Source organism: Dromiciops gliroides, chromosome 2 (assembly GCF_019393635.1).
Source record: "Dromiciops gliroides isolate mDroGli1 chromosome 2, mDroGli1.pri, whole genome shotgun sequence".
NCBI classification, from domain to species: domain Eukaryota; kingdom Metazoa; phylum Chordata; class Mammalia; order Microbiotheria; family Microbiotheriidae; genus Dromiciops; species Dromiciops gliroides.
In genome coordinates, this window is record NC_057862.1 from 114,634,969 (window position 1) to 114,659,840 (window position 24,872).

Here is a 24,872-nt window from a genome sequence, read left to right on the forward strand (position 1 = left end):
TTCCTTTATTTCTATGCAGTGTTTACAATATATACACAACCCCCAATTGTGTCCTCACGTATTGGTTCAGATATTTGGTGCATTTTGAAGTTATTTTGAATGAAAATTATCTTTATAGCATTTGTGCTTGGTTTTTATTGTTGCTAAATAGGAATGCTTATGATTTTGTAGATTTATTTAGTCTACTTTTTTATTGAAATAGAGTTAATGAGTTTTCTTAGTAAACCATTTGTAAAAGAAGGAATAATACTGTCTTTGCAGTTTCAATGTTTATTAAAGCTGCCTATTTTTAAAGAGTTAACTTACTCAGGAAAATAAAACAAAATGAATCAGTACTAGTATAATGTAATAAACAAAATAAGTACTTAAATCTGAAGTTGACCAGCTCTAGCATTTCATGTATTCTGTGGACATTTAGAAAATATTAAGCAAAATATAATAGCAAATAAGAAGAATTTTTTATTTGAGGCTATAAAGCCCAGAGTTTAAGAGTGAATAGTATCCATGTCACATAGTCAGCCTGAAACTTTTTTTTTTTGTGGTCAATGAGGCTTAAGTGACTTGCCCAGGATCATAGAGCTAGTAAGTATCAAGTGTCTGAGGTCGGATTTGAACTCAGGTCCTCCTGAATCCAGGGCCGGTGTGCCACCTAGCTGCCATCGTGAAACTCCTTTTAAAGGACAAAATGAAACAGGCCATCCCTCTTTGGGAACCCAGGGAACATTCAGCTGATCCTTTCTCTTCTTTTCACTAGGTCAAGCATTGTTGGATTTTGGTGAATCAATGAAATTGATAGCTGAAGTGAAAGACTATCTTGATATCACTGTGAAACAAAACTTTATTGATCCGCTACAGTTATTACAAGAGAAAGACCTAAAAGAGGTTGCGGTGAGTTCCTGGGTAGGAAAGGTGGATTTATTTTAAAATGATGTTTTAATTAAAGTCATTAACTTCTATTCAGCAGGAACTTGGTCAAAATATCATTCTTTCAATTACTTAGTGGTAATTCAGTTAAATTCAACAGTTTTGGGACCAAGGTAAACTTGAAAAAAATTCTTTGTATGCGTAGAATTAAGTTATTTAATGATTTAACAAAGAAAACCCCAGATCCTAGTCATAGTGCCCTACTTGGGGTCCATTTACTGTATTTAATATTCATCCTGTTGGACTTTTCTTATCTTTATATAGTCTTGGCCACTTTTCAAGTGTTATTTCTCACTTATTCTTTGTGTAGGATAGGATTAGAAATGTATTAGAAGGAAATATATATCATTGCTTCTAGTTCTTTAGGTCTAGCTCTGTAAACAATTCAAAATGCACCATATTACCTTTGTCCAGCACTCATTTCTCTTTATCCTTTTCTTTTTCTTTCTTTCTTTCTTGCTTGCTTTCTTGCTTTCTTTTTTGTTTCTTTCTTTGTATGTTTGTTCGTTTCTTTCTTTCTGAGGGAATTGGGGTTTAGTGATTTGCCCAGGGTCACACAGCTAGTAAATGTCAAGTGTCTGAGGCCAGATTTGAACTCAGGTCCTCCTGACTCCAGGGCTGGTGCTCCATCCACTGCATCACCTAGCTGCCCCCTCTTTATCCTTTATAAAAATAGTATTGCCATGCAAAAAAATAGTTGAACAATGTATACAATATTTAACATGTTTTGCTAAAATATAGGTAACTTATTTCTGTAGAATTTTCCTGATCTATACATCTTATAAACTTGTTAAATAAAGTGAGTGAAGTCAAATTTTTGTACTTGGCAGAAAAAATGGATTCAAAATCAGACTTAAGCAGTTCTGTTTCGTCACTGTCCTCTGATATAATAGTTCTTTCCATTTTGAGGAGTGTTTCCATCCCTTTTCCTTCAAGTGCAGCTTTAAACAGTCCCCATTTGAGGTTTTATTGGCAAAGTTACTGGAATGAAAGGGGCAGCTAGGTGGCACAGTGGATAGAGCACTGGCCCTGGATTCAGGAGGTCCTGAGTTCAAATCCGGCCTCAGACACTTGATACTTACTAGCTGTGTAACCTTGGGAAAGTCACTTAACCCTCACTGCCCCACAAAAAGAAAAAAACAAAAAAACAAAAACAAACGATACTGGAGTGGTTTGCCATTTCTTTCTCCAGATTATTTTCCAGATGAGGAAACTGAGGCAAACATGAGTAAGCAACTTGCCCAGGCTCACACAGCCAGCGTTTGTCTGACGCCAGATTTGAACTCAGGAAGAGGAGTCTTCCTGCCTCCAGGCCCAGTGCTCTATCCAGTGTGCCACCTAGCTGCTTGGGATTTAGAAATTACCTAATCCAATTTCATTTTATAGATGAAGAAACAGTTCCCGAAAAGCTAAGCAATTTAATTTTTGATCCAAAACTAACCCTGGTCTCTTGACTTTATCATTGTGATTATGACTTACTTGCAATCTTTTTTGTCACTTCACCTTGATAAGAATTGGAGAAATGAATTCCTAAATTTCTTTTCAATTCATTTGAACAAATGGTTATTAAGTGCCTTCTGTTTCCAAATCACTGTGCTAGGCACTGTGGTGCATAGACTAGAACAAGCCTGTCAATGTACTTAAAATCTCTTTCATTTTAATGGAGGATATAGCATATACATAGATCAGTGAGTACAAGATAATTTGAGGATGAAGAAATGATTAAAAACCCTGGAGGATCAAGAAAAGCTTCAGAGGAGATGTGGCATTCAGAGTCTTGAAAGACTGAAAGAGGTCAAAATGACAAAAGAAGTACATTCCAGTGGTGGGGGTGGGGACTAATAATCTGGATTTCTCTGGTACATTGGAAAGATCCTTCGATTTGGAGTCAGAGGATCTGGGCATGAATCTGATCCTACTTAATGATTGGCCCACTATAATATTTGACAAAAATGTTTCAGTTTTTAACTCACTGTTTATTTGGTTAGTAATTATCTAAAGTTTCTGTATATCACCAAAACTGGAGAGAAGTAAGTAACCTTAAAAATAGGATCTCTCAACAAGTTTTTCCCAGGTAGTATACTTTTGTTGGATGCCAAAAGGATCTAGTTACTCACACTTACACATACATAATCAGTTATTCCATAAGTATCATCTTGACCTTTGTGTGTTCCTCTTGCTAGGCATTGAAAGGGACTGATCGTGACTTCTGTGGTTTAGACTTGGGAAAAAAAATGACGATTTTCACAGAACTGAAAAACAGTCTGACATTCTCTAATTTCTCTCTCAGTATCACTTGAAAAAGCTGGAAGGCCGTCGTTTGGACTATGATTATAAAAAGAGGCGAGTTTCTAGGATATCACGTGAAGAATTACTAAGTGCAGTAAGAAAATTTGAGGAATCAAAGGAGGTGACCAGAAAAGGCATGTGCAATTTGTTAGAAAATGATGTGAGTATGACATTTCAACTATTTATAACAAGCTAAGAGGGGGCAACTAGGTGGCTCAGTGGATAAAGCACAGGCCCAGCATTCAGAAGGACCTGAGTTCAAATCCAGACTTAGACACTTGACACTTACTAGCTGTGTGACCCTGAGCAAGTTACTTAAACCCTCATCGCCCTGCTAATAAAATAATAAAAATAAAAATAAATAAAAAAAACTAAGGGACTCTTAAAACAAAACTCTAAAAACTCTTAAAACAAAAGAATTTTAGTTAAATGATTTATCATATAGAGATATCATGTTCTCAGTGTCAGGGAGAGGAAGGTACTTTAATGGCCTCATGAACACAAAGTACATAGGACTTGGTGGTTTGGAATTGTTTCTCTGCTGTGGTCAATTCTTGTGACTTCAGAAATTCAGGAAATCAGAGTATCTGATTTTTGTTTTCACATCTAGCAGTCTTTTTAGTCTACCATATCACCTCTCCTAGAGGAAAAGGTAACTTGTACATGGCACACAGAGTGTTTCATCGTTGTTGGTCAGCTGTGTCCTACTCTTCATGACCCCATTTGGAGTTTTCTTGGCAAAGATACTGGAATGGTTTGACATTTACTTTTCCAGCATATTTTACAGATGATGCAGTTGAGGCAAACAGAGTTAAGTGACTCCCAGAATCACACAGCTAGTAAGTGTCTGAGACTGGATTTGAATTCAGGTCTTCCTGACTCCATGTCTGGCACTCTATCCACAGTGCCACCTAGCTGTACAGAAAATGTTCCATATCACAGAATTATTATCTAAGGTTATTAACTTGAGAAGACACATTGCTTTTTAAATTCTGCCATCTAGCTTGTGTGTGGGCAGACACATTTAAACAGAATAGTTTATGAATTATCCTTTTCAGAGAACAACATCAGTATGTTTTTGCAAAAGCCTACATTAAAGATAAACACAGTTGGTTACTATTAAATTTGGCTTGGTGATTAGCCCAGCCTGTAGAATTTCTTCCCTAATTATCAGTAAAAAGCCAGAAGTAGTTGTTTCATTAATTACTACTTATTCATTTCCAGTTTTCCCAAAATGAAGTATATTAGCTATCTGAGAGTGGGAGAATATCTTTCCCCACTGTGGAATTGTAGTTGTCCAGCTTGTTTTCTGGTTAAGCCCTTCTTGGATACTTACAGGGCAGCCTTATTAATATCTCCTTTTTGACTTTTAATAGAGAGTGGGTGATAGGCCCTCAATTGCCAGTACTTAGACTAGGTAATCCAGCTTTTCCCTCATTTAATTCTTGGCTTAGTTTTCCTTTTATTGTAACCTAAGGTCTTTGGCACTCTCAAACCTACTAATGTTGACTTTCTTAGTAAGGCCTATACATAAGCTTCATTAGAACTCACAAAAATTGAATCTCTCCCATACCATCCTTGTCTTGGTTTCTTTGAAAAGAGAAAAAACAAAACAAACATAATGATTACTACCCATACAATTAATGGCAGGTCTGGAACTAGGATCCTAGGCTCCCAATCTAGTATTACTTCTCCTAAACCACACAGTTCATCCATTAGAATGAGAAAGATGATTTTTTTGAAGACAATGTCTAGTCTTTTTTGTTGATCATGGCTTTCAGGTAGTCCAATAATTTTCACATTATCTCTCCTGTATCTATTTTCCAGGTCAGTTGTTTTTCCAACGAGATATTTCACATTGCCTCCTATTTTTTCATTCTTTTGGTTTTGCTTTATTGTTCCTTGATTTCTCACAAAGTCATTAGCTTCCATTTGCTCAATCCTAATTTTTAAGGAATTATTTTCTTCAGAGAGCTTTTGTACCTCCTTTTCCATTTGATCAATTCGGCTTTTCAAACTGTTGACTTTTTTTTTCATTATTTTCTTGCATCACTCTCATTTCTCTTTCTGTTTTTTCTCTACCTCTCTTACTTTATTTTCAAAGTCCTTTTTGAGCCCTTCTATGTCCTGAGACAAATTCGTATTTTTCTTGGAAGCTTTGGATGTAGGAGCTTTGACTTTGTTATCTTCTTCTGAGGGTATATTTTGGTCTTCCTTGTCACCATAGAAACTTTCTAGGGTCAGCATTTTTTCTGTTTGCTCATTTTCCTCAGCCTATTTCTTGACTTTTAACTCTTTGTTAAAGTAGTACACTGCTTCCAGGAAGGAAGGCCCAGTTTCCCAAGCTTCAGGAGGTTTGAACAGCTTTTCTCTGAGATACATCTAGGAATTTGTAAGTCCTTAGTTCTTCCAAAGTGGTATGATTTAAGGAGAGGTATGTTCACCACTCTCCTGGCCTGTGCTCTGGTCTGCAAGCAACCACAGGCCTGCTTCTCTGCCTTGGAACCCAGAACAGATTCCTGCTCCACTGTGGCTGTAAGCTCTTGTATGCTTGTGCTCCTCCCCCACCTGGGACCACCATCCAAGACTATGACCTGGATCCAAGCACCAGCAAAACAATGGAGTCCTGCCTCAGCACCAGCAAAGAGAACCCTGTAATCTCCCCCTGGCCAACTACTTGACTCGCTCACTGTCCATGGTTTGATTTCCAGAAGCAGCTGCTTCTGCAGCTGATTCAGAGGCTCCTAAGGCCTGGTTTGCTAGGGTTGGGGTTGGGTCTGTGCTGGGCTGTGCTCCACTCCACCTGGTACAATAGACTTTTCCTGCTGACCTTCTAAGTTATCTTTGGCTAGAAAATTATTTCACCCTCTCCTTTTTTTTTTTTTTTTTAAGTGAGGCAATTGGGGTTAAGTGACTTGCCCAGGGTCACACAGCTAGTAAGTATGTGTTAAGTGTCTGAGGCCAGATTTGAACTCAGGTACTCCTGACTCCAGGGCCGGTGCTCTATCCACTGCACCACCTAGCTGCCCATCACTCTCTCCTTTTCTGGGTTCTGCTACTTCAGGAATTGTCTCATGACATTATTTGAAGGTATTTGGAGGAGTCCTGGGGAGAGCTCAGGCAAGTCACTACCTTTCGTCCACCATCTTGACTCTACCCTCCGAAAGGTGATTTCTTAATAAAGGTTGGAGGCATATGAACCTTCTCTCCCTTTCTTCTTTATCCTAGTATATCCTAAAGAGAGAGCTTTCTAAGTAAGCCTTTCTTCTTATTGGAAGATCAGATTAGCAACATGATCTCCAGGCTTCCCCAATCCCATGGTAGCACCTATCCCATCCTACTCTACTTCTTTGTTCTCTTTGGTCCTGTTTTTCTTTTCTACAACTATCCATTTTAGAGCACCTTAGACTGGGGAGGTCTTGGAGGAAAATCTTTATTGGGTTATGGATGGATATTGCCTTTGTGTCATTTTGTTTTGCCCCTTTCAACCCCCCAAAATATGAACTGGTTCTTGTCACTTGGTATTGGTAGACCTTATGAGAAATGCCTGTCATCTCTCTGTTACCTACAAACATTTCTTCTATGAGATGATACACTCTGTACTTTTCAAATACAGTTTATCAACCAGTGAGCATGGCTTCATTAAAAATAGAACCAGAAAAGTTGTCTTTCCAGTACTTGCCCTCTAAACACTAAGTGTAGGAAGAAAGACCTTTCAGTTTCTACTATAAGGATACTAGAACTTCGATTGATAAAAAATAAGTACTGGGGGCTTTGGAGACACAAAAAGGAGATATTCTAATGCGTGGACAATGATAGACAACATAAAAGGGGCATTTTAACATTTTAATGCATCAGAGACCCTAGTGATAACACGGTGTTTGAGGCTTGCTGGCTATTGATGCCATTTGAGATTACACTGCCAAGACTGGCTAATCTCCTTAAACCCATGCAGCCATGGGTCTTATCTCTGTCATTGAAAAGCAGACTATTGTTGGAGGAAGGTGGGCATTCCGCGATTACATTTATAATTGAGAAGCAAAGACCCTTCACGGTTTTTTAAAGCAGAAATTTGACTCTACTTCCACAACTACATTTGTCCTAGAGGAAGCTAGTATTTTTCAGGCATGTTACTCTACCACATATATTCCCTTCCTGAAAGAATTCAGCCCAACTACTTCACCAGGAAACTTGGGATCATGACATTGGGAAGAGCCAGAGAAATTGAGGGATAGTGAGACCCCAAGCTCTACAAATCTCAAGAAACCACCTAGAATTTTCAGGTTTCCAAGGAAACCTGATTTTTTTCCTTCAGTAGAGACAATACCTTACTTCCAATGCTGGGTTCTTTCAGTTTGTTGGAAGGAATAGTGAACCTGAGTTCTACTTCCATTTTTGCCAAGAACTCTTTGTGTAGTCCTCTGGGCAAGTTGCTTCTGTTTCAGTTTCCTCATCTGTAAAATGGTCTCTGCTTCATAGGGATGCTGTGAGGATCTCATAAAATAATGGAAGTGCAAGCAGCATAAAGTACAAAGTGAATTGTTTCAGGTGGTTAAGTGGGATTCATTTCCTTTCCAAAGCAATTTTTGTGAGTCACCTACGGTCTTCACTTGTGAGTTTACTGATAGAGGAAACTCTGGTTAGGAAACTCCTTCTGCTGATTTATATTAACACCTCATACTTCTAGTCTTAGAAAGTTGCCTAAGATGTTTAAAGGTTATCGCTTATCCAGTGTAACACAGCTAGATGTGTGGAAGGAGGACGGACCTGAAATTGGGTCATACTGACCCGAAGCTAATATTTTATTAACTATGCCATGCTGCCTCTTTCACAAGGACAGAATCTTAATTTAATAGTTGGCTACAAGCTAGTATCTGATATCTTACCAGAGGACTACAGTTTCTTTGTAGATAACTGGTGTCTTTTCACACTGTTTTCAGAGAATATAATTTGGCCATAGCCAACTGATATTTCTCCTTTTCCTTGAAAATTACATTACATTTAAAAATAGATATTAAATTGTTAATGGATAACAAAAATGAAATGGATATTGAAGTGGATTAAATGGATAGTCATAAAATTAGAGTTTACCTAAGGGCACAAATGTATTTATTTTTATTTATTTATTTATTTAAAGTTTTGAGTTCCAAATTCTATCCCTCTCTCATTTCCTCCCTCCCTCCCCTCCCCTCTCCTTGAAGCAGCAAGCAACCAGTTTTGGTAATATAAAGCATTACCATAATAGTAATTTTATACAAAAAGACTCAAGTAAACAAAAAAGCACACAACAGCAAGCTTCAGTCTGTGCTCAATCAACATCAGTTTTTTCTCTGGAGGTAGATAGTATGCTTCATCATTAGTCCTTTAGGATTGTCTTGCATCATTTTATTGCTGAGAGTAGTTAAGTCATTCACAATTGCTCATAGAACAATAATGCTGTCACTGTGTACAATGTTCTCCTGGTTCTGCTCATTTCACTATACATCAGTTCATATGGGTCTTTCCAGGTTTTTCTGAAATCATCCTCCTTGTCATTTCTTATACCACAATAATATTCCATTACAATCATATACCATGACTTGTTTAGTCATTCCAGAATTGATGGGCATTCCTTTGATTTCCAATTCTTAGCTGCCACAAAGAGTTGCTATAAATATTTTAGTACATTTTTTTTCCTTTTTTCTTTTTCACAATTACTGTTGTTAACTGTTTTCCTCCATCCTATTCCTTTCCCTATGATATTTACCCTATTATCTATCTTCTTTTATCCTATCCCTTCTCAAAAGGGATTTGCTTCTGACTGCCCCCTTCCCCAATCTGCCCTCCCTTCTTTCACCCCTCCCTCTGTATCCCCTTCCCCTCCTACTTTCCTGCAGGGTTAGATACATTACTCCATCCAATTCCGTGTGTATGTTAATCCCTCCTTGAGCCAACTGTGATGAGATTAAGGTCTTTGAGCCAATTCTGATGAGTGTAAAGCTCATTCATTTCCCTGCTCCTCTCCCATCTCTCCCCCCACTCCATAAGCCCTTTCTTGTTTCTTTCATGTGGGATTTCACCCCATTTCCCTTTTAAAAAAACCTTCTATATTTCATTTTTTCCAATTACATGTAAAAGCAAATTTTAACATTCATTTAAAAAATTTTTGAGTTCCAAATTCATGTCCTCCCTCCACTTCTTTCCTCCCACCCCATTGAGAAGGCAAGCAACTTGCAAGACATTTTTCCATATTAGTCGTGTTGTGAAAGAAAATAGACTTTTAAAAATCCCCCAGAAAAATAACAAAAGTTTAAAAAGTATGCTTCAATCTCCATTCAGATGCCATTAGATCTTTCACTGGAGGTGGATAGCATTTTTCATAAGTCCTTTAGAGTTGTCTTGGATCATTGTATTGCTGAGAATAGCTAAGTCACACACAGCTGATCATTGTATAATATTGCTGTTACTGTGTACAAAGTTCTCATTCTGCTCATTTGACTTTATATCAATTCATGTTAGTCTTCCCAGGTTTTTTGTCATTTCTTATAGCATAATAGTATTCCATCACAATCATATACAACAACTTGTTCAGCTATTCCCTACCTGATGGACATCCCCTCAATTTCCAATTTGTTGCTACCAAAAAAAAAGCGGCTACAAATATTTTATATATATAAGTCCTTTTCCTTTTAAAAAAAACTCTTTGGGATACAGACCTATTAGTGGTATTGCTGGGTCAAAGGGTATATACAATTTTATAGTCTTTTGGGCCTATTTCCAGATTGTTCTCCAGAATGGTTGGATTAGTTCACAATTACAAGAAGAGTGAATTAGTGTTCCAATTTTTCCACATCCCCTCCAACATTTATCATTTTCCTTTTCTGGCACATTAGCCAATTTGATAGGTATGAGGTGGTATTTCAGAGTTGTTTTAATTTGCATTTCTCTAATCAGTAGTGATTTAGAGCATTATTTCCATATAACTAGATAACTTTGATTTCTTTTTTTTTTAACTTTCATTACTTCTTCTGAAAATTGCCTGTTCATATCCTTTGACATAAATGTAGTTTTATGATAACAACAGCGTATAGAGAACCATATAGTAAGTTTTTCTGTCTATATCTCAGGGCAATAGAGCAAAAGTTTCTCAAAATATATTTATAGAAATGAACATATCAGGAGCATCTTATAATTCAAATATTTGGAATTGGGAAGACATATAGAGGCTCAATTCTGAAGACCAAGAAATTCTGCACACCTTGTGGGTTGGGAGGCCACATTGTGTGTTCTTTTTAAGGTTTCTAGAAACTTGAACCTTAGCTAGTTGGACAATTTTTACTGTTTTTTTAAAGTAACTATAACATATTGTTTAGTTTTACATTTTCTGAACAAATATTGACATTCATGAAATTAATTACTATCTTTCATGCATATTGAATCCCCAAACTTAGGAACTATTGGTAATGTAATTGTAGAGTTCATGATTGCTAATAGCAGAAAGGGGAAAGGAAAATTAAAGTATAGGCAACCAAAGAAAAACTTTTAGCAGAAAATGCAACAGGATGGAGGATTAATTGACCAAAGAAATACAGAACTGACAGGACAACAAAGTGCTGAGAATGTATGAAAGAATAGATACATTATGTACACACACATATATAAGCACATACCTATATATTGTATACACATATACCTCTGTGTATCTATTTTTCAGTTTTAAAAAGCCTAGAGAGAAGAATGAAACAGGAAGGATTTAGACTGTGTAGGATTTGAAGGGGAAGATTGCTGTATAATGATAGGAGAAATTATGATGAATCTTGGAATGTTTGAGCTAGAATGTACATCGTATCCCACTCCTTCATTTTACAAATGAGGAAAGTCAGCTCCAGAGCAAATGAAGTTATTTGTTTCACAGTTACACAGCTAATTAGTAGCAGAAGCAGAAATCACATTCTCCTTCTCCTGACTCACAGGAGATAAGTTGTGGTAGCATACTCTGGTTTCTCCAAGGATTGGAGATGCTAGAATTCTCCTAAAGACTTGAAACGAAACTCTTGTGGGTAGGGTATAATTTGACGAAATAAAGAATAGGATTTCCCCTCATGGTTGTGAGTAGTTTTTTAATAGACGCTCCCCTGCCAGACTGATGGCTTTGATACCTACTTGTCTTTTATGAAGTGGGAGATTTCAAAAGTAGGTGGAGGAGAAAAGGACCTTAAAAGAGTAGGGAGGAAAGGGTCCAGTAGGAAAGACTAAAATATCAGGGATGAATAAATAGAAGCACCTAGCGTTAGGGATATAACTAAGAAAAGGCTTATCCTGACTAAACCTAGACTAGCTACCAAGGCCTAATTCTAATCCATTGTTTATTCATTATCTTCCCTTACCTCTAAATCTATGATGTAATCTTTTATAGGTCACCTGGTTTACAAATCATTAGTAACATTTTCCCCAGTATGCTTGCTTGTGTCTAAAGAACAGTGGGAAGCTAGAAGGATTAAGACCCCTAGGGCTAGCAGATATTACAACTTTGGAATGTTGTGAAATTAGGGCATTATTATTGGCATAAAATCTTTGAATTGGAAGAGAGATTAGCAGTCCTTTAGCCTTCTTTCTCTTTCAGTGTGGAAATGAATATCTTTTACAGAATCCATAATAAATGGTTATCCAGCCTCTACTTGAAAATTCCTAGCAGGAGGGCAGCTAGGTGGTGCAGTGGATAAAGCACTGGCCCTGGATTCAGGAGGACCTGAGTTCAAATCTAGCCTCAGACACTTGATACTTACTAGCTGTGTGACCCTGGGCAAGTCACTTAACCCTCATTGCCCTGAAAAGAAAAAAAAAAAGAAAATTCCTAGCAATGAGATAGATATTCATCACTTAATCAGGCTTATTAAGTACTTCATTGCTTACCTGACCCGTTTTGGGATTATTATAGTTAAGAAGTTCTTACCTAAAAATCAAACCTCCCTCAATGTACTAGCACCATCTATTGATTCTAGTTCTGCCTTCTAAAGAAATTTGAAACAAGTCCATTTCCTCTTATTCATGACAACCATTTAAATATTTGAAGACAACTTAAATGCCCTTCCTAAGTGTTATCTTTTCCAGTCATATCATTTCTAGTTTTTTTCAGTTGTTGGTTATATGACAAGATTACTTGCCATTTATATTAGTATTGACAAAATGGGTGGTCTAGAGTATCCCAGCCAGTGCAATGAGTGTACTGACTCTTGAAAATGGAGAGAAGTTGGGACCTTTAAATTCTGTTCCTTTCATTTAGTTGTATCAGGAAAAATACGTCATCTCTGTGTCCTAGGGACCATGTGGATGGGATGGCAATGAATTTCTTTCTTTGGTCACATAATATTTCATATTTGCCTTTCCCTCTCTGAAGATAGGCTAATATATTTTGTTGCTGCCTCTGCTTAGACATTAACTACCTGTAGAGAGACTTATAGCTCACATCTTCTTTAGCAAATTTAAACAGCATTTGTAAACTGGAATGCCTTTTCATGCAGTTATGTCCATGAGGTTTATAGATTAGAAATCTCCTGAAAATGTCCTCTAATTTGAAAAACAGGCATTTTCTTGGGTTTACTATTAAATTAAATTCACAAATCATGAGTGAACTTGAATATCTACTTACAAAGTAACCAAGAATTGTAAGGTACTATAACCTAGACAAATATTTAGGGTTGCAGGATGAAGTAAGGTGTGCCTGAATCATGCTGATTGCCTGATGGATTTTCTTTACAAATCATTGTCCTTACTGCTAATCTGATCATTTTCTGTTCTTGTCTCTAAAGATTTTATACCATAAGACCCCATGAGATAATTCTTCTCTTCTGCTGCAGATAGAGCAAGTTAGCCAGTTGCTAGCATTTGTAGAAGCCGTGCTAGCCTATCACAAACAGTCTGCTGAAATTTTGCAGGAGCTGCACAGGAAGTTACAACACCGGTAAGAGCTGACCAATTAGTTAAAAACCTAAAGTCTCAGATCTACCACTTTTCTCCCCAGTATTTTGTTATTGAGAAATATGTATTCTTATAGATGGGGTTCCCCCCTCCACCAAAGCAGATAATGATCGCCCCATTCCTCCTCCCCCCACTTAATTCTTGTCCATATTTTACTATAAACCTTTATGAGAGGATCTGCCCCATGTACCAGAACCCTTCCACTTGTTGCTTCTCTGCCTTGAGGGTACAAGTTGTCCATTTGTTGTCTCTCATCCTTATTACTTGACCGGGCCCTTTCTAGTTATACAGAATGTCACTGATGTCTTTTATTCTTCTTGCATATGTCCTCTATGATAGTAGGCTAGTCTACTTTTTAAACCCACCACTTATCTTTTCATTGCTTTTTTATTTGTTTGTAATTTTTGTTCTTTCTTAAATATTCCCCTGTATTCCATGAGTTCCAGACATGTGGTTATTACCAGGATGTAATAATTGATGATGATAGCAATCAGTCAATAAGTATTTATTCAACATTGTGTGCCAAGCACTATGCTCGGCAATTAACATAGAAAAATGAAACAGTCCTTACTAGCAAAGGGCTTATGTTCTCATAAATTCTGGCACAGATATAGTTGAATATGTGGTTTTACATACATTATCTCATTTAACATTCCCATGTTGGTTCTGAATTTTATTTAGTTAGCTCTCTTGGTTGAGTGGACTGAGGAATGTACCCGTTGCTAGAAAGACTGAGGAAAGGGATCTAAAGCAAACCTCCTCCCACCTTTTCTTCTTTTCCTTTTGTGATTAAAGTTATTTCATCACTTAAGTGTCTGACAAACACAAATTGTTTACTCTGTCCACTCTGGATTTGAGGTACCTTGGTTCTATTCCTAACATAGTTGCTGATTTGCAAAATGATCTTAATCAAGTCATTTAACCTCTTAGGATTTAGTTACCAAGTCTAAAGAATGGGAAATACCTTCTCTATCCTTTTCTGGAAAATGATAAGAAGACTGAGATGATATTTGGAAAGTAGTTTGAACTCCAGAGAAACTAGAAAGATATGCCTTATTTTTGCCAATAGAGTAATAATATATGTTTATGAAGATGACTCTGGGCCCCTTTCAGGTTCTGAAGTTCCATCAGAATCATCCACCAAAGATTAAATTATGTTTGGTGTAGTATTAAATATGTTTTGATTATTTGAAAATTAGTGATCTGTGTAAAATATATGTTGTGATTCTCGATTTAATCAAGTCTTTATTAACTACAGCCCTTCATTTTTGGACCATGTTAGATAATAGGAAACTACTGATGAGTCTTATAATGGGAATGTATCAAATACCTACTATTTACTAAAATCTCTCACTCATAGACACAATATGCATATATAATATAAATGCATACACATACATAGAATGGTTGTGTGTGTGTTTATGTGCATACATATACATAGTATAAACACAATATAATTTTTAGGAAGGAACTCTTCAAAGGATTATTATTAATAACTTTGAGAGAATCTTTATTTAGTATTGTATCACACAGTACAAACATTGATATTTTAATTGTTAACTAAATTAGAAAGTATCTTTGAGTGACATATAGTTCCTGTTAACTTGTAGTAGTTTTCCTATTCAGGAGACATTCATTCTTAAAGACTGTTATGCCCTAAATGAGTTCAGCTAAACAGTAGAAAGAGCAAGCTTTGGAATTTAATTTATGTGAATACCATCAGTTCAGCTATCACTGATCATCAGAGGATAATATTTTGGTGGGTTTTCAGAATAAATTTGCACAATCTTTTCCAGCTCCCAATCGAAATCTATGATTTATGAATAGAAATAATATATTCTTAAGGTCCTGTGTTTTCAATGATCATACGTTTTATATACCTTAAAATATTGTATTACAGAATACGTATATCAACTACTTTCTGTAATTATAATTACAAGCCAGAAACTGAATTCAACACTTTAAGATTTGGAAATGTGTGCAAAGAAATTCCATTCCCTTCTCCAGTAAAAACAGGTAAGGATGCAATTATACTTACCTTTTGGTTAAATCCAGGGAATAAATTCTATAACTGTTAGGCAAAGCTTGTTTTATTCTGTTAGTCTTAATATGGTGGCTAAATCTCATGTCAAAAGAAAATATTTACATATTTCTTCACATTAATGGTGCTAGTTTAGAGGTTATTATATACTTTATATACTATTATATACCTACTATATGCATACCATACACATATACACATAATTATATACTTTAACAAACTAGAAACAGGAGGTATTTATTCTTTGCTTACAGTGATCCGGGGCCTTTGGATGCAGAATAGATATCAGCTTTTAAAATCAGGCATACAGGGGCAGCTAGGTGGCACAGTGGATAGAGCACCGGCCCTGGAATCAGGAATACCTGAGTTCAAATCTGGCCTCAGACACTTAACACTTACTAACTGTGTAACCCTGGGCAAGTCACTTAACCCCAATTGCCTCACTTAAAAAAAAAAATCAGGCATAAAAACAAGAGTATTGTTTAAATTTTGCCTAGACTATGATAGTAGTGTTTAATCTCTGAGTGCTCAGAAGTCATAGGGAATTTCAAAATCTAGGAAAAGCTATTCATGTGTGCCCAAGGTTGAGTCTTATCTCTTTCAAAGGGAAGGAGTCCTATACTCTATAGCAGTATATCTCAAAATAGATTATGCTGTAGACCAGTGAATTATCTCAGTTCCTTATTTTGGTTCATTCTAGCCTTTTCATTCTCAGTGCCAGGGTTCTCAGCAGCTCAGGACAGAGAATGTAGAGAAAGAATGGAGATGCAGGGGAAAAGAAATAGAAAGAGAAGAAACATTTAAAAATTTTTATAGAGCTTAAGAAGTAAGGACCTTTGCATACCCATAATCCTTGCTACCAAAGAGACAGGCACCTGGTGTATTTCTTTCTTTCTTTTTTTTTTTTTTTGGTGAGGCAATTGGGGTTAAGTGACTTGCCTAGGGTCACACAGCTAGTTAAGTGTTAAGTGTCTGAGGCCGAATTTGAACTCAGGTCCTCCTGAATCCAGGGCCGGTGCTCTATCCACTGCGCCACCTAGCTGCCCCACCTGGTGTATTTCTTGAGTACAGGAGTTCTGGGCTGCAGTGGGCCAAGCCATTTGGATTTCCACACAAAGTCCAGCACCCATTTTGGTGAGTACTCCAGGAGCAGGGGGTAACCTAGGCCAGGTCAGAAATGGAACAGCTCAAAGCTCCCATGTCAATCCAGCCTTGGCAAGATCAGGAGACCCAGTCTTCCCCCCACCTCACAAAAAGGAAAGACATCTAATAGTAAAGATTCTAATTGTAAAGACTCTAATAGTAAAGACATTTAATAGTAAAGACCAGTAAAAACTTTCTACATCCTAATGGTTAGGAAACAATATCAAGTTAGGGGACAGTTTAGGAGGATCTGCTGTCTGAGCTTGGCCAGGACATAAAGTCCCTTGAGCTTCATTGCAAGTACAACATGCACATGTGCACACAAATGCATGCACACAGAACAAAGTGGAACTTGGTACTCCATCATTTACTGATTTTTCATATTTATCTCATTAAAAAGCAAAACTCTTTTTTCCAGGAAACTGCTAAACAAGTTTAGTCTAATGTGTTGTAACTCATGTATACCAAGGGGCCTTCCTCAGGTGGTTGGAAATAAGATTTTTTTCAGAGAACATTCAATTGCTGAGTTGAGGGGAGGCCCTGTTCTGCTTTATGGCCCCAGTTAGAAAAAGATTGCACCGGAAGTGGGCTGGCAAAGGCTTCTTCACAGAGACCACAATTGACATTGTTTTTATTACCTATATTCACTGTGCAAAGGATTACTTTTCAGGAGGGCCTGAGGCCAACCGCCAGAATCATCTGCTATCATTCTGTTATCTTCTGCCCTTCTCCTTTGTACCTCAGTTTGTCTTATGACTTTAGTAGACTGCCTCCTGAATTGATTGCCCTTGGCAATGGCAACCATTTAAAAACCAGCACATTTCACATCCATCTCCATTGGTCATGGCTGGAATGTGTGAGGTTGAAGGGGGCCTGTACTGTTTGTTTCTCAGGAACAGTTTGAGATGAAAATGACATTTTATAGTCGACTTTAATGGGAAATTACTTTCCATTAGGATTCTGAATGATTTCCACAGAATGTTTATAAAGCAAAGAAAAAATGTCAAGCATTTCACTAACAATTCAAAGTGAAGCTGATGGGACCCTGCCAGAAATGGACTCCAAGAACATTTTCCTCATCATTTCTTCTTTCTAAGGAAAAAAAGAATGTGGTCAATTAAGCAGTATGAATCCATCATTATAGTGAGATGGGACCATTGATAATATGAGTAAGCAAGACTGAAATGAAGCCTCTGTGTTGGTTCGATTATGAAAATGAACAGAGCACGACAAAAAAATGGAGAAATCACATCTTGTAATGATGGATTGCAGGCAAAAGACCAGGTTAGGACTTGGCTAGGAAAAATGACCTACTGTCCAAACTCTGAGAGCCTACAGTCATGTTTGCCTCATCAGCATTCAGGAGTATTTTTGTGCCAAACTGGAAGAGAAAAGGGGGAGGGAAAGCCATTAAGGTGTAATGGTTCTTTTTGCCCTCTCCTGAGAGAGCCCAGAAGCCCTATGTTTACTTCTTCTTCTTCTACCTAGGACTTTAGAAAAGAAAAAAACTTAAGAACTTGTGGGCTACACTTTCCTTATTCCACAAATATGTAGGTCTTTTCAGACTCTTTAATGTTCACTTCCCAAATTGTAAGTTTAAAAAATAGTCTCTGTGATGCAGTGGAAAGAATAGTGAATCAAATCAGAAAACTTGGGTTCAGGTTCAAATCACTTTATTTATCTGAGCATCTGTTTCCTTATCTCTTTACCTGTCTCTTACCATATGGTGTTGTTTCAAGATGATCTGTAGGAAAGTGCTTTGAAAACTGTCAAACCCTTTACAAATTAAGGTATTATTGAATATAGGATTAATGATTTTTTTTGTTAATCCATTTATTCTCAAAGTTTTGAAAGGTTCCCAGCATATATCTTTACTCTATAGTAATAGACTAGAAAAAATTGGCTAGTATGACTAGTAAATCAAACCTACTATATGAGAGGATAAACATTGGGCTCTTTTCTAAGTGTGGTGGAGTGAAAGGAACACAGAACTTGTAATCACAATGCATGAATTCAAATCTTGGCTCTGCCACTTTATGTATTTCTCAACCTCAATTTCTTCATCTGTAAAATGAGGGGATTAGATTAAATGTTCTCTAAGCTCTCTTCCAGTTGTGATTCTCAGAAGATTTATATGGTAGAAAAAGAACCAATAATACAGTGAATATTTAGAGGCACTACAAACAAATCATAATTAGTATGCAAAATAATTATAGGAAAAAAGAGATTTCAAAAGATTAAGTTGCTATAAACTATTTAGTTAAAGACTATTTCAGCTGGAAAAAAAGTCTTTCCCATATATATTTATAGGTGGCAGTCTTGTAGAGCTTCTGAAAGTAGCATGGTATGATGGAGAGAATGTAGCACTAAGAGGTGGAGAACTCTGCGTTCCAGTCCCTCCCTCCCGTGAACAAGCTGTGTGGCCCCTTTGCCTCAATGCCTCTCCCTCTAAAGTTAGGGAGTTGGCCTGGATGATATCTGAGGTCATTTTCAACTCTAGCACTAGAAGATTCTGTGTCTGTAGCAATGAGATGCTTCCCAATGTTAGTGAATATTTTTTGGCCCTTAATTTCCCTGCCTTCCTATTACCCCATTTTTAAGTAGTGAAATTAGTTGCCCATTGAACTACCTAAATGAGTTAATTCATAAAATAAACACTTAATAACACACACACATATAAACTATACATATGTGAATATGCATTCATAAAATATATACTTTCTGTTTTTGTTAGGTGTGTTTTATGTGGGAAAAGATAATTTCTTGAACTTTATTGTTTCTGGTAGCTAGCACAGTGCTGGGTACATGCATAGCTCAATAAAGAGTTATTTGGTGATATTTAAGATGTGTTACAAAGTAGCCTAGACAAGCCCCCATTTGTGCAGCAGTGCACTACCCTGGAACAAACTCTAAAATGAGGATCTAGGGGCCTGGGTTTAAATCCCACCTGTGCCATTTACTACCTGCATTGCCTCAGGCAAGTTCTTAGTTTTTCTCTGGGCTTTAGCTTCCTCCTCTGTAAAACGAGGGGGTTGGACTCAATTTCCTCTGAGGTCCTTTCCAGTGCTATATCTATGATCCCGTGATGTGATGGCCTTAGAGCTATCATTTTATAATTGGTATACACTTGTTGTATTCACTAGCTAGCGATCAGTACATATACCCTTACATCCATTATGCTCACACTTGGCTTCTGTGCATCTCTTCCCTGCCCCCAAACAGTCTTACTTTAGTGAGGACTTAATACTGGAGATTATGCCAATCAGACATTTCATCTGTGGGGCTCTTCATGGTGCTCTCCAAAGCTGATCTATACCCTCCATGAGGACTAGGAACTGATCCATCCTTATCCTGTACTCCCTCAGAATCTAGCCCCGAGTCTTCCACACCATACACTTTTATGCTCAGACCAGATCATCAGGCTGTTCCCAGCTGAGAGACATGCAAGGGACGCCCTGTCACTGTCATACCCAGACACTGGCATGTGCCACTTCAGGGCTTACTACTGGATGGTTTCCCATGAGCCACACTTCCATTCTTTACATGAATCCCTCAGTATTCACACTGACAAGAGACATGATCTTAGACTGGGCATACACTGATGAGCTTCCAGGACTTTCACCAACCGTGCTCTGTGTTCTGACTCAGATCCCATAGAATAGCACTGCACAGACACCTACTGAGAACATACTCCCCATTCTCCATGTCATATAGTTTCATGAGTAGCATGTTCACAGTAACCTTGACACAAAGGCCAAGGCTTTAAGCTGCTTCTCCTCTAATATGGGAAGATTAGCAGTGTCAGGAGCTTTTCTTCCTTTGAGTTAGGGCATCATTCTTCCCACTTTGACTCCTTTTAGAAGGATTTTCATGTTAATAGCTGGTCCAAGATTAAGCTTGTTATGGAATCTTCACGTCTGCTCTCCTCTTAGACTGATGTGGCAACAGGACAGTATAGAAGAGGCTAGGACCCCAGCAAAGTGGGAAAACTATGATATACAAGTCTCTGTGGGCAAGGGTTCAAGACCTGGGAGATCAGTTTGGGCCAAGAAAGAGTAGGCATATAACTCTAGGCAGTGGGGTCAGAGTTAGCAAGAGTGACACTAGTGAGTGGGGTTGGTCTCTGAGCAGGGGGCAGATGGCATTTGTTCTCTCTCCTTGCTGGCTCTGGGTTGTACCATGGTATTGACTGTAGGCAGAAGGATCTCATGGGTTTGTAGGGAAATCTTGCCCCACACTGAGGTAAAAACAAAGATGGCAAGTAGTATTAGCTCACACCTGCCTACATTTTGTTCATTCCCTTTGACTTAGTAAAATATTTGACTTTGTAATGAACACTTTTTATTTCCATACAACTTGGGCAGGTCCTGCGATTCTCTCGGATCAGCCATGCTGTCGTGCTCTCTATGACTTTGTTCCTGAAAGTGAAGGAGAACTTGGATTTAAAGAAGGGGACATCATTACATTAACCAGTCAAATAGATGAAAACTGGTATGAAGGAATATTTGAGGGGCAATCCGGATTCTTCCCCATTAATTATGTCTCTGTGCTAGTGCCTTTGTCTTATTAGGTTTGTCACTCTAGCTGTGGACCTCAGTTTGTGACTGAAATGAATTGACCCAAGTGTTCTCTCAGTGTGGCATTCTGTGAAAGCCCTGACATATTTGACCGACTAAATGACTTTTGTATGTGTGTTCTCTTTTTAATGAGTTTTGTATTTCATTTGTATAAATATTTTACCTTTTTGGCCACTTGGAAGTGCAATTTTCATTTTTTGCTTTGTCTCTTCAAGGTCACTGGTTATATGTGCATGGATCCTGTTTTTGTTCTTGTTTTGTTTTTTTAAATGTATCCATTGAAGAAACTCTTGGCTGGTTTTTGTTGGCTGTTAAATGCAATGACTTTTAAAAACATAAGGTGTAAAGCTAAAAAAACCAGTGTCCCCAAGTTACTGAGGTCATTGTCTTTAAATTATCACAGTGTAACTTATCTGTTAACAACCTAATAAATTTGGTCATTCTATGTAGTCAAAAGTCAAAATTTGGTGTCCTCAGTATTAAGATGCTTTGGTACAAAATACAGTCTTCAGGTTGTAGCCTATTCTGGCTTACTGAGGCTCACCCAGCTTAATAAATATTAGAGAAAACAATGCCTTTTCATCATTTATATAAGTGTTTTTTAGTGATTTTCCTTTACAGATCAAAGTGGTTTTGGGAATGCTCATGAGTTGTTTTTTAAATCACCTTTTATACCTACTCAATCCAATTATTATAACTTTTTTATATACTTCACAATGATTGAGTAGGAAAAGGCTTCCAAGTGAGGCATCCTGAACTGAGTATTGAATGGGCTTTTGGGCAGAAGTGCTGGAGTGAATAAAGTAATTGGGCTTAGATGTAGTTTGAATGAAAGGCAGGGACATAGCTTAACACAGGGAGACAAACTCAGTGTCCTAGAGATTGGAGTAAATAAGAAACAGTGAAGAGTACAAAAGATTTGTCTCATGAAAGTAGAAACTTCAGCTTTGTTTTAAGAGCTGAGGAAAGGACCCAGTTCATGGAGGTCTGGAGGCCAATCCAATGAGTGTTTATGATGCAAGAAGCAATTAGGAATCCCTCTAGGTTTCTGCCAAGAAGTGGAATGATCAAAGCAATATTTTTGATCAGAGGTTTTTAACCTGGAATCCTTGAATAAATTTTAGATATTCCATGATATTTTTGGTTAGCATTTTGATAATTGTATTCCAATGATCATTTCCTTTGTAATACAATATATTTTATGCATTAAAAATTATTCTGAGAAAGTCCATCGGTTTCACCAGACTGCCAAAGGGGTCAATGAAACAACAACAAAAAATGATTAAGAACTGCTGGTTAGCTGATTATTCAATCTATGTGTCATATAAATTGAAGTGTTGAAAGAGTGGAGCAATGTAGTAGAAAGAGCACTAAACCTGGAATTAGAAAACCTGGCTTTGCTCTTCCCTGCTGCTTTGATCATGGGCAAGTCCCTGGCCCTGCTGGACCACAGTTTGAGAGATCTAACATCACTGTGGTCCCTTCCACCTCTCTGAGTATCTGCCCTCCCTGTTTAACAAGGTTTTTGGGAACAACAAATTGGTTAATGCAAATGAAAAAATGCCCTAAAAACTCTAAAGAGAAACTTTTACAGGGAGAGGTAAACTGTAAACAGATTCAGGAAGATGTGAGAAACTGATGTAATAATAATTTATCTTCATAGATAGATGAAGTAAGCTTGTACCTTTTCGTTTTTAAGAGGGGAAGAGATGGTCAAGAGAAAAGCCTAAGGAAGGAAAAAGAATTAGTCTTCTTGGAATGTATCAGACACCCATTTTGATTTTTACGCCTAAGCTGCTACAATCCATGAAGCTTCGCTGTCTTGGTTAGTATGCCTGTTACCTGTCTATACCCCATGCCATCTAGTTGCTAGCCAAGAATCCAAAAATGTGGGAGAAAAAAATACCATTTTTCCTTCCAATGTAGCGTTTGGTTCTGGCACTGCCAACTGTCGACTTCTTCCCACACCTAGACATTTCCACATTTGCGGGTGGTGTGAGACAGATGGCTACAAGTGTACGTAATGGAAGTCATAGCAGTAATGCTATGGAATAACAAGGAAATGGACTGCCTTCAACTTCACACTTGCAAAAATGCCTTAATTTCTTTGAAACAAGATGCCCTAAATCAGGTTGCAGTTCACACTTGAGATGCTTGAAATGTGAAGGTTTATAGGAACTGTCTCAAACTAGCTTGCACCCTTTGGAGGCAAAGTAAGACTGTAGGTGACTTTCTCTTACTTGAATATTTAATTTAATTTTCTTCTTGACCTGGTTATATGTTGTACTGCAAAAGGGGAAAAACGATAGCTAAAAGACATGGTTGTCGACACAGCCAAAATGAGCCCAAATAATGAAATATCCTGATACATGTTTATTCTAGAAGAGTGTTTGCATCTGCACCCACTTTATAACTTTCAGAATCAACATCCAACCACACAAAGTCATACAGAACTAAAATACTTCCCCATTGCTCCATGTGATTGCAGGAACAAAGGGTCCAGAAATGATTAAAGAAAAAAATTGTTCCTTAGAAAATGTAGATGATTCTCATTAAATAAGAATGAAATTTTTATTCTAGTGCCTTTAAATTGAAAACATCAGAATACAGCACTTCATTTTTAATATAGCATAATGAAAACATTGTACTAGGAAGAAGGTGGCCCAGCTTCTAGTACCAGCTTTGTCACCACCCTAAGCAAGTCAGTGGAGCTCTCTGGGTCTCTTATTCACCATCTGTAAAATGAATGGGTAGGACTAATTCAAATGAGGTTCATGAATTTATTTTTTAGACTATATTTTGAAATATATTTTATTATAATTGTTTTCCTTTGTAAACTTATGCATTTTATTTCATGCATTTAAAAACATCATTCTAGAGAAGGGGTTTCTGGGCTTCACCAGATTGCCAAAGGGGCCCATGACACAAAAGTGGTTAAGAACCCCTGGACCAGATGGTCTCCATAGTCCCCACACTAAACTCTATAGTTATAACTATGAATGTTATAAACATTGAATGACTACTACTGATAGCTTTGGCATGGCTTTTTCATGCCAGCCTATTTTGTTATTCCTGGATTTGTTGCTCATGTAACTGCTATTAACATTTTTATAAATAATATGAAAGTGAGATTGAACAGTCCAATATCTACTTTTCCAGATGAATGGCTAAGGTCTCTTGGGTAGTGAAATGTGAAGTTGATGAGGATATACTGCAGGATGATCTCACCAGGTAATGTGAGTAGGCAAAGAGTAGATGAACTTCAGTGTGGATAAATGTATATGATGGAGGATTTGGAGTTAGATCCGAGTCTGAATCCTGCTTCGGACACTATCTCACACGCAGTATTTGAGAGTTAAAAAAGCTCATTTAATTCAACTTATACCCAGAAGTAATCTCCACTATGGCATACCCATGCCTCTGCCAGAAGACCTCTAAGGAGAGGGAACCCATCACCTCTAGTCACTATGGGCACATCACCAAATCTCTAAGCCTCAGCCTCCTTCATTTAATCAGGGAGTTGGACTAGGCAATCTCTGAAGAGGACCCTTTGCCTTGTCAGAATCTTATGATCCTATGAGTATGAGGTAATGCATTTTTTGGGGAAAATAACATAAACCCCACTTGCAAGATGATGGGCTTTGGATGACCTTAGGAAACTAAAGAATCTAGGAGTTACTATAGGCTTCTCTAAGGACCTCATTTGGCCTAACATGAAACTATGGTAAAAAAAAAATCAGATTCTGTACAACATCAAGGAAGGTAGTAAAAAGACAAGAGAAAAGGGGTAACTTACATTTTCACAAAAATTTAAGTCCAAAGGTTTGTGATTTCATGGGTACGCCCACCACCAAACATGATTGGGGGGGTGGGGCTTTTTCTCCCCTTACTTCCAATGTATTTTATGCATTTAAAAACATTTTTCTGAAAAGGGGAAGACA

General features: G+C 37.5%; 1 protein-coding gene across 4 annotated transcripts in view; it reads left to right on the forward strand.

Annotated features, from left to right (window-relative positions):
* The window catches only part of SH3GL3 (SH3 domain containing GRB2 like 3, endophilin A3), a 132,643-nt gene extending 110,477 nt beyond the window's left edge, over positions 1-22,166 (forward strand). For all 4 annotated transcript variants that reach the window (XM_043986446.1, XM_043986447.1, XM_043986449.1 and 1 more), the window contains 5 exons: positions 755-888; positions 3,215-3,373; positions 13,050-13,153; positions 15,071-15,186; positions 20,719-22,166. In XM_043986446.1, coding sequence (XP_043842381.1) covers positions 755-888; positions 3,215-3,373; positions 13,050-13,153; positions 15,071-15,186; positions 20,719-20,924 — 719 coding nt within the window. In that variant the 3' untranslated portion in view covers positions 20,925-22,166. The remainder of the gene's footprint in view (positions 1-754; positions 889-3,214; positions 3,374-13,049; positions 13,154-15,070; positions 15,187-20,718) is intronic.
* Positions 22,167-24,872: the final 2,706 nt, after the last annotated feature.